This window comes from Mesitornis unicolor, unplaced genomic scaffold (genome assembly GCF_000695765.1).
Source record: "Mesitornis unicolor isolate BGI_N332 unplaced genomic scaffold, ASM69576v1 scaffold25840, whole genome shotgun sequence".
NCBI lineage: Eukaryota > Metazoa > Chordata > Aves > Mesitornithiformes > Mesitornithidae > Mesitornis > Mesitornis unicolor.
The window spans coordinates 7,186-17,191 of NW_010160718.1; the positions used below are offsets into that span (position 1 = coordinate 7,186).

Sequence of the window (10,006 nt, forward strand, 5' to 3'; positions counted from 1 at the left end):
AGCAGGGAAGCCGACTTCTCAGGAATCACAGAATGGCTGATGTTGCAAGGGACCCCTGGAGATCGTCTGGTCCAGCCCTGCCTCTCAATTCGGGTCAGCTAGAGCAGGCTGATCAGAAACTTTTCCAGTCAGGGTTTGAGAATCTTCAGGGGGTACATGGCTGAATCAGGAGGTTCTTTATCTGAGGGCCAGGTTAAATGCTTGCTCCTAACCTTGTTTTTTTTTCTGTCCAGTGCATCCATCGAGATGTAAAGCCAGAAAACATCCTGATAACAAGGCACTCAGTCATCAAACTTTGTGATTTTGGATTTGCTCGCATACTGAGTAAGTGCTGACTTGTTACTTACACTGACTGTTAACAGGTGAAAAAACTGAAGTGCAGTGTAGGATCAGGCTTTCAAACACCCGTATGGACTGATTTGTCTTTGTCTGATGCGTGTGTAAATCATCCTGCGTAAAGGTTGGCGTGTTCTCCCCAAGAATCACAGAATCACAGAATCCCAGAACGTTAGGGATTGGAAGGGACCTCAAAAGCTCATCCAGTCCAATCCCCCTGCCGGAGCAGGAACACCCAGATGAGGTTACACAGGAAGGCGTCCAGGCGGGTTTTGAATGTCTGCAGAGAAGGAGACTCCACAACCTCTCTGGGCAGCCTGGTCCAGAAGCTCTGCTAAAAGCTGGGTAGAGATCCCCAGACCAGCTCCAAGGCAGCCAGCCCAGACATCGTGATGCCAAGTGCCTCTGTAACAAACCCTGCCCCGGCTCCCTGCTGGTGGTGCTGGCGCTGGGCGGTGGAAGTCGGCCTTGGGCACGGCCTTGGGCACCGCAGAGCTGCCCGGCTGTTGCTTATGGAAACGCAGCTGGAGCTCCCTGGCAGGAGGGGACCCTCTGGCAGCAGGCGCTGCTTCTGCAGCAGCTTCACATTTTCCATTCTAATAAACCCCCTGGTTTATTTATTTTTGTTAGCTCTTGTTCAGACAAATCACGTGGGCTTTGAGAACTGGCCACTGGCTGGTGCAGGGCCCCGCTGTGGAGCTCTGCATATATTTTCATGTTGAGAAAAATATGGTCTTGATTTTTGCCAAAGTTTGTTGCCAGAGTTGGGTTCTGCTAGTGGCCAGTGACTCATCCTGTTCCTGTAGCTGTTGCCTGCCCAGGAGGTGCCCCACCGTGTGACAGCTGATGGCTGCTCATCTGCATCACTCGAATCTCACAGCCCTGTTTGTTTCTCTCCTTTCTGACCCCAACCCAGCTGGTCCCAGTGACTATTACACGGACTACGTGGCTACCAGGTGGTACCGCTCTCCAGAGTTGCTGGTGGGAGACGCCCAGTACGGCCCTCCCGTGGATGTGTGGGCGATAGGCTGCGTCTTTGCGGAGCTGCTGTCGGGGGTCCCTCTGTGGCCTGGCAGATCTGATGTCGATCAGCTGTACCTCATCCGGAGAACCCTGGGTAAGCGTCTCCTCTGCACCACTCACAGCCATGATCTTTCCGACTTTCCTCTGTGGTGGGGCATTTTAAGAAAGGCGTGGGATGTGTTCGGTGACCACCAAATGCTCCTCGTGGTCCTTTAGGGTGGCTCAGTGACTACCAGGGTGTGGGGAGCACAGGGTCAGCCCCACGGGAGGCACAGAAACCCTTGCCTCTGCTGCTGTCCTTTATTCACCAAGGAATTTTGGGAACCACTCCAGGTTTGGAACAGAGGTTAAATAACAGAGCCATTATCTGTGTAACACTTAAATTAATGCAGGGTCATTGATTCTGTTTGATGTTGGTGTGTAGCATCTGATTTCCTGAGTGGAAAGCAACAATCTCGCATTTTTAATTGAAATTTGTTGGAATAAAATGAGAATTGTAATTTTTACTGAGCAGTTTATAAAACTATAAAGGTGACTTAACAACTTTAAACAGATAAGCTCCTTAGCTAGAAAAATAGTGAAATATTGATTGCTTTATCCTCCAGAATACGTTGATGCCAGTGTTAGGTGAGTTATGATTTATTTTATAGGGTTTCAGCCAGAAGAAATCCTCCTGTGATCCAGGTGATGGGCTGAGGCAGTGTTCACAGAGAAAAGCTCCTCGGTCAAAGCTGTGTGGTGGGGGTAGTTTGGCTGTCGTACTGGCTCTCTTGTTATGGATTTGATTTTAGCATTTTGCTTGCTCTGAGCTGCCCTAAGCTTCAAACAAAGGGCCATGAGGCTGCATTAGGGAGAAGCTCCAGCACGTTCCTGTGCACATCCTCCAGCACATCCTCAGGAGCGTACAAAAAGAATTGCACCCGATAGGAGTTAGATTTCCATGAAGCTGGAATGCTTGTGGTTAGCCTGTTCCCTTCCAGCAGTCAGAGTCGTCAGACTGGCTGAAGCTGGAGTTTCAGATGTGGTAGGTGTTTGCACAGCACCCTCTAGCTCTGATGCTCAGAGATGTTTCCCCGCTCACCGACAGAGATCCTGAATTGGCTGGTGTGCACGTACAGGTGCCGCCACGGAGCAAATGGGTTTGTGAAACTTGGTGCCATGCCCACCTCATTCCCTGGTGTTCTACCAAAGGGTCTTTTTGCTAGCGGAAATCCAAATGTGCAGATACCCAAATAATGCAGTGACAGGATCAAGCCATTTGGCACGGGGACATGTATAGAGATACACTTTTTTCAAGGCCTGCAGCTACAGTGGCCAGAGTTCATGAAAGCTGCTCTGCTGCACAGCACAGAAACTCAGAGTCTGGAAGATGCTCAGCAGCTGAGCACTCCTGCTCCAAAACCTGCTCCCACCAGCCAAATTTCTGTCAGCTCTTTACGGCCAGAGGATAAGCTTGTTTGGTGCAGGCACTGTAAAAGCAGCAAATTAATCTGACTTTTTGTTTTTTTATTCTTGGTCAAAGGGGATCTGATTCCCAGGCACCAGCAAGCGTTCAGCACCAACCAGTTCTTCAGCGGGGTAAGAATTCCCGACCCAGAGAGCATGGTAAGAGCTGCCTCCGGACACGCTTCCCCTCAGCCTAGCGCTAACCAGCGATCTGTCTGCAGTGTGAAGGAGTCGTGGTGTTTGCACAGAGAAATGTTCCTCCTTTTTACCCAGAGCACGCGTGCTGTCTGTGTCAGAAGCACAGCTGGAAAAGCTTCGCTTGCTCAGCTTGACCAGTCCTCCTCTTGCTGCATAGAATTTTTTCCCTATCCAAAAGCTTTGCCCTCTACTTTGCTGATGTATGCTAGAATATTATTTGGGGGTGGCTGAACCCCTCTCATGACATTTTAACCAATACCCTGTGTCAAAGCAGTCAAACAAATGCCTAATCTCGGTTCCTTCTCCTCGATTCTGGTGGCACAGCAGCCAACCTGCCCATCCTCAGCCATGCCAGGCAGCTTCCCTTGAGCACAGGAAGTATTTTGTGAGGTACAGGTCCTGTTGCTGTGGATCACTGTACCCTGATGAACAAAAAACTTGCTAATATGAGTACACTAATTGTGTTTTTTTCCTCTGCAGGAGCCGTTAGAAGCCATGCCTGGCAGCTCCCCTTGAGCACAGGAAGTATTTTGTGAGGTCCAGGTCCTGTTGCTGTGGATCACTGTACCTGATGAACAAAAAACTTGCTAATATGAGTACACTAATTGTGTTTTTTTCCTCTGCAGGAGCCGTTAGAAATGAAATTCCCTAATATTTCCTACTCTGCTTTAGCTTTCATGAAGGTAAGAAAACCACAGCTCATGGAGGAGCTCTGCACTGAGACTTAGCAAGTGCCGGCTGTTTTGCTTATCCAGCTGGCAAATGGTTTGAGAGCTGGCTACTGAATTGTCAGAGATTCACTGAAAAACAGAGCTGGGATTCGGAGAGGACTTTTAATCCACTCCTTTATAATCTGCTCGTTTTTACCATGGAGGTGGAAAACCTCATATTCCCTTATTAAGATGCAGTGAATGGAAACTGTGAGGATGGAGACATTAAGAGGAAGGTGCAGCTGTGGATAGCATTAGCTCCGTGAAACACTGGAACAACTCAGCTCGCGCCATAGTGGGTCCCGCTGTTTAAGGAAGTTGTTCCAGTTCAGATGAAGGTTATGGGCCTAACTGGTTTTTGAGGCTTGATGTTTTGCTACGCCAGTTGTAACTGCCCCTTTGGCTGCAGTTTGTCTTACTGCCCTGTGGCAGTTGCTCAGTATTGGCTGCTTTGCAAGCTTCATGCTGACTCTGAAAAAATTAAAAAAGATATTAACCGTATCTGTGTGCATACTGATTGGCCGTGGTGTGTGTGAGCTGGAATGGTGCAGACATGTTTAACGAGAGTTTTGTGTGATCCTTTGCTTCATCTGTCCTAAGGGCTGCCTTCGTATGGACCCCACGGAGAGGCAGACGTGTGAGCAGCTGCTGCAGCACCCCTATTTTGACAGCATTAGGGAGGCAGCGGATCTGGGGAAAGAACATGAAAAAACATCTCAGAAACCAGCCAGGCTGACTCAGAAGCACGTGACAGGGGTAACATTGTCATAGCAGTGTTTAATGTTCTGTGCCTTGAGATGCTGGTGTCCGTAGGAGGGTGGAGTGAGGTGGGGGTCGGTCTCTTCTCCCAAGTAACAAGCGATGGGACAAGAGGAAATGGCCTCGGGTTGTGCCAGGGGAGCGTTAGATTGGATATGGGGAAAAATTTCTTCACTAAAAGGGTTGTCAAGCACTGGAAGAGGCTGCCCGGGGCAGGGGAGGAGTCACCATCCCTGGAGGGGTTTAAAATACCGGGAGATGTGGTGCTGAGGGACACAGTTTAGTAGTGGAGTTGGCAGTGCCAGATTAACTTTGGACTCGATGATCTTAAAGGTCTTTTCCAACCTAAACAATTTATGATTCTAAAGAGGGACTGGTTTTCTGTTTGGCTCCTGGGAGGTGGGCTCACGCTGGCAGTTAACAGTGAGAGTGAGCTCCTGCACTGGACCAATCTTCATTTTAGCCCAAGGAGAAAATGAACCTCCTGGCTAAAGGAGTAACTCGGTACAGAGGGAGCTCTGCCTGGCAGCTCCGTGGAGTCACAGGGATGAGCAGCAAAGCGATGAGAGCTGGGGTTCAGCCACTTCAGGCTTTCCAGACTCCAGCCCAAGTCGCCAAATCTGGTCTTATGAGGAGTCACGTTCAGCAGCTCCTGTGAGGGACATCCCCATGAAAGCTGTAACACTGGGCTGGTCACGCGTGGGGAAGTTGGAGATGGAGGATGGAGAACTGCTACGGCGTGTAAATTCCTGGCTCCAACGGACTCCCCTCTTCCATTTCTGTGACATAGGATGTAGCAGTAATATTTTTCCTGGAAGAAGTACCTTTAATGAGCTGGGCTGGTTGCAGTCCAGTTGGAGAACACCAGATCCATGACTCTTAGTTTGAAAAGTCCAGGATTACAGTATGAACAGTTTTATAGCTTGTATTCCTTTTTGAAAATGCTTTGTTCTCATTTCACACAAATACACACTGCGTCACTTTTCCTTTAGTTACAGCACCTGCCACAGTTGACCAGCAGTAAGGTTCTGCCAGCTTTGGACAGCAAGAAGCACTGCTGCAAAACAAGGAAATCAAACTACCATTTCCCCAGCATCTAACCGGATGGCAGATTAACAACTATTTATTGTGCAAAGTTCAAGGCATTCAGAATTTATAAAAGGAGGATATGTGGTGGAAAACTAAATTGAAACATGTTACAGCGTGCACAGAAGTGCTTTGTGATGTGCTCTGGGCCACTGGTGGAAGGGAAGCAATGCACAGGGACAACTCCAAGCTCACAGTAGTCGGTGCTCTGCGTACAGAGGAAAACACAAGCATTTTGCTTTAATTCGTGATCGTACACGATCACTGCAACCCCATGTTTGCAGCGTGAATTCAAAACTTCTTGCGTGTCTAGCGCCTGTATTTCAGACTTGGCAGAAGAACTGCAGCCTTGCCAAATAACTCAAGGGTCCCACTGTGTCAAAACAGCGACGCTGCTTGAGCCTGGGGCCGAGTCCCCGACCCCACGAGGAGCTGCTGGTGCACAGCCCATGTGAGGAGCAGACAGATGAGTGCTTGTGGAGCCAAGCCTGAGGAGACGCTGCCCGACTGCTCCAGCGTTAGAAACCTGCTCTAAAGATCTGTCTGTGTCTTTAGAGATCACAAAGCATTCAAAGTACTGGCACAGACGCCAGGGAAGGCTCAGCAGGCACCGTTACCAGGAAGAGAACGTGTAAACAGTAAAATCTGCTGTTTCTTTAGTCTTTTTGGAGTTTCTCCTGCCTGTTTCTTCCTTGCATTAAGAGGTTGTTTTGATTTGCTGTTTCTGTCAATAGTTGTATCACTTGCAGTGTTACAGAAATTGTTTCTATCAAAAATGTTTCATGAATATAATTTGTAACATTGGCCAGACGCAGGCAGGAATTCTACCGAAGCGTATGTATCAGAACGACTGGGGTTTTGGGTAATCTCAGGATGTAATACTGTGTTGATTCTGAATAAAAGGAATGTAGCTTGGTTTTCCAATTTACTGGATGTGTTTTACTGTATCAAGTTTTACTACGGGGCCAGGGACATCCTCTTTCTACTTGAAACCCAGAGCAAAAAGGTTTTCTTTTCCCAGTTCTGTGTTCAGCAACAGCAGAAGCCATTTCGATGGGACAGATGCCACGTCCTCACAGAGCCTGCTTACCTTTTGTTTCATGTTATCATTTAATAGATTTTAGTCTTGAACATTGAGTCCAGAGGTAGCTCTGGTTACGCTCAGAAAGCTTTGGTGTTATTTTCTGTATGGAAGTTCAGGCATTTAATCCCATGTACATGCAAGGCAACGCAGCACCTGCGCAGTCCCGTGGGCACGGCCTGGAGGCAGCTTCGTTTCTGGATGCTGCTCCTGCCCCTCTCTGCGAGGGGAGCATCACTTTCTTCAGCAGAGAAGCAGACGGTCAGAGGTACAAAAAAGAGACTCAGTTACACAGAGGTGGCCACGTCTGAGACATAAGCAGGAAATCTGCTTTCTTGAAGGCCCTGCCTACTGCTTTTCTCTCTCAAATTTCTGAATTTGACTAAAAATGCAACCTGAGTTCCTCAGCTCGGTGTTCAGGAGGTTACACTGCCCATCTGTAGATGCTCCATTTAAAGCAAACAAAGGCTACATCAGTCAGAGTGTGAAGCACAGAAAAAAAGAGACCATAATCCATTTTATTAAATCATTGCCCATTGACCGGGCGAGACTCAGAGTGAACAGCTCTCGCTCCCACAGCATCAATGAGACGCAATAAAAGTGTGCAGCGCTGCTGTTTCACAGCCCAGACATCCTCCCCACTGTCATTTTGCACAAGAATTCCTGTGCAATAAAATATTTGAAAATTTCTAATCGATGTATTAACAGCTTCCTATAAAAACAGGAAAAAAATGGCTATGCAGAAAAGCCTGCCTTCTCTGTTGTCGATTCACCTTTTAAGTTTAAACTTAATACGACTTAATTGCATAATTTGTCAAAAAAAACCGCATACAGCTTTTAAGGCTGGGAGATCCAGGCTTATTTCCATACCTGGAAATACAGCAGCATCTACAATTTAATTTATGCAATGTACCATAAACAATGAAATCACATACATCTCCATGATGTGCAGCTGTGTTCACTGTAAATCCAGCTCCAGCTCTAGGTTTGGCAGTGCCTGCTGAAGGATGTGAGCAGTTGATTCTTTCTCTCTTATCCCAGGAAGGTCACTCAGATACAAATATTCAAGATTCCTATAAATATTTAAAAAGAAAAGTCAGCAATTACTGTTTACCTGTTGACACAGAAAACAGACAAAGGATTATTCTACCATCGTTATTCTGAGGATTCTAAAAGGTCACTAATTTTAATGAAGTTTTTTTCCTGAAGTGGGTGCTTGCAGTTTTTAGCTCACCATAAGGTCAGTCCTACCCAGCTTAAAAAGAGATCCTGGACTCCTCCATATCATGAAGCTTCCTTTATATTAAACAGTATTTAAAACTATTTAAAACCCCCAAAACCACAGGGTGGTCACAGCCAGAGAGCACAAAGAGCTCAGCAGCTCACATACGTCAGCCGGTGAAGGGCAACGATGCCCTTATCTGTGACGTTCCCGCAGGAAATGATCCTCAGCTGCAGCAGACTCTTCTGGAGGTTCTTCATCTTGCTGAGCCTCTGCAGACACTCGTCCTGTATGTAAATACACTTCTGCAGCTTGATTTCTGTCACGTGCTCCAGACCATCTGCAGAGAGAAAAAAATTAGGATTTGCTTCAGAGCATCAGGAACAACCCGTACTGGTGGTTCAGTTCTCAATTTAGTAACTGCCTCCAAAACAACGTGCTCCTCTCTACAGCGGGGCCGCAATGCACCATGAAGCTCCGGAATCCCTTCACGGTGCTTCAAATATATGAAAACCCCAGGTTTGTAACCTTTTGGTAAGATTCTAAGAGCTCTGACGTGGGCAAGTAACAAAATAAAATGCAAGTTTGGGTGATTCTGAATTAGGAACATTGTAATGCAGAATATTCAAGGTCTCTTGCCATAAGAAAAGAAAATGATCTGTTTCCCTTTTTTGTTATTTAAAGGAGATCTGAAACACTTTCAAAATATTTGCTTGCTTTTTTTTTCTCTGAAGCAGAGAACAAGCACTATTACAACTTCACAGACACCAAAACATCACTTGGTTTAGAAGAAAGAGTATTTAAAGTAGTGCTTTTTGCTACCAACTACTTAACTAGGAACTCAATGAAATAGCAAATCTCTGTTGCACCTCCCTAGTGCTACTGCCACTTCAGGTAGGGGCTGATGAAGTTCCCAATCCCTGCTTCACACCACACCTCCAGCAAAATCTTAGGAACTGCTTAATATTTACAGAGCCATGTTATGGAAAAAAAAAAGAGAAAAAAATGGAAAGATTTCTCTGTATCTTACTAAGGAATGAGAAAATGACCTGGTTATTCACATTTTGATGCAGCTGAAAGAACAAAGACCATGCAGTATCATCTTTGCACAGCCGTGTCTACGTTACCCAAATAGTCAAATCCTCTGTACATGATGCAAGAGTCAGTGGCGTTGATCGCTTCGATCTTGTACTTCCCCAGGGGCCCCGTTGGGAGCCCGTTGTAGTCCTGCTGCCACTTCTCAGAGCCCTGATAGCGCACCAGGGCGCCGCATCGCAGCAGCCACTCTGACGCTGCCCTGTCCGGGCCAACGGCTTCGATGCGTTCATAGTCCACCCTGCCAAGACAGAGAGCATTCGCGTGGGTTCTATAACATGGTAGATTTATTGTCTTGACGATACTGCTACTGCACAACAAATATTTGGTTCTGTGCGTGATGTCAGAAAAATAAGATGATGGTTTACTGGAAATGGTTTACACAGAATTACTTGAATCATGCTGACATGGGAGTTTTTAACTTCTTTTAAATGGCAAATGCTTTTGGTAAAAAGACTACAAATCCAACGTGACTTAACCCTTCTGTTTCCTTCCATGTCTGTGGGATAAAAACCACATTTCTTTACCCAGAATAAGGCTTTAATACACTTGCAAATTTCTCTCCCTTGTGTTGCTCATATAAAAACCTCTCATTGCCTGCCACATGTATGTTATTTCTGAAGGCTTCATTCCTCAAAAATTACAATTTTTTCAAAACGACACACATCAGCAATCAGTTAAAATCCTTGGGTCTGTTGAGGAAAATGCTCTCTCTCTTAGTCTGGCCAGGAATGCTGAAGACAGAAGCAGAGACCTGGAAAAGACTCCTGTCTGGCTGAGCTTCCCACCCCATTACAACAACCAGGTTTGCCATGCAACCCTTTCCACAGAGCTAGAGGACATCAGGCAAAACTATTAACTACTGGCAAAAGTTACAGACAGAGAGAGTTTCACAGAGAAAGGTTTTTTTCTTTCTGAAAGTAAATGTGAAACCCTTGTGTGCCTGTAAACGATGGCTTGGTCAGATGCTTTTCTGAGTAAGTAAAGGGGCCATGGTTGTGCTACTGGTTTAAATGCAGTCAGAGGTCAAAACCCAGCATTTAGGGAAAG

At 46.5% G+C, this 10,006-nt stretch overlaps 2 protein-coding genes across 2 annotated transcripts in view; one reads left to right on the top strand and one right to left on the bottom strand.

Annotated features, from left to right (window-relative positions):
• Positions 1–5,572, top strand: part of CDKL1 (cyclin-dependent kinase-like 1 (CDC2-related kinase)) — a gene marked incomplete at its 5' end in the record, with an annotated part of 8,298 nt that extends 2,726 nt beyond the window's left edge. The window contains 6 exons of the mRNA XM_010190870.1: positions 234–324; positions 1,253–1,453; positions 2,882–2,964; positions 3,630–3,686; positions 4,314–4,469; positions 5,465–5,572. Of these exons, the coding sequence (XP_010189172.1) occupies positions 234–324; positions 1,253–1,453; positions 2,882–2,964; positions 3,630–3,686; positions 4,314–4,469; positions 5,465–5,572 (696 nt within the window). The remainder of the gene's footprint in view (positions 1–233; positions 325–1,252; positions 1,454–2,881; positions 2,965–3,629; positions 3,687–4,313; positions 4,470–5,464) is intronic.
• Positions 5,573–7,480: 1,908 nt separating this feature from the next.
• ATP5S (ATP synthase, H+ transporting, mitochondrial Fo complex, subunit s (factor B)) overlaps positions 7,481–10,006 on the bottom strand; it is a 2,914-nt gene continuing 388 nt past the window's right edge. The window contains exons 2-4 of the mRNA XM_010190859.1: positions 8,989–9,197; positions 8,030–8,201; positions 7,481–7,712 (exon numbers count right to left, since the gene is read on the bottom strand). Coding sequence (XP_010189161.1) covers positions 7,598–7,712; positions 8,030–8,201; positions 8,989–9,197 — 496 coding nt within the window. The 3' untranslated portion in view covers positions 7,481–7,597. The remainder of the gene's footprint in view (positions 7,713–8,029; positions 8,202–8,988; positions 9,198–10,006) is intronic.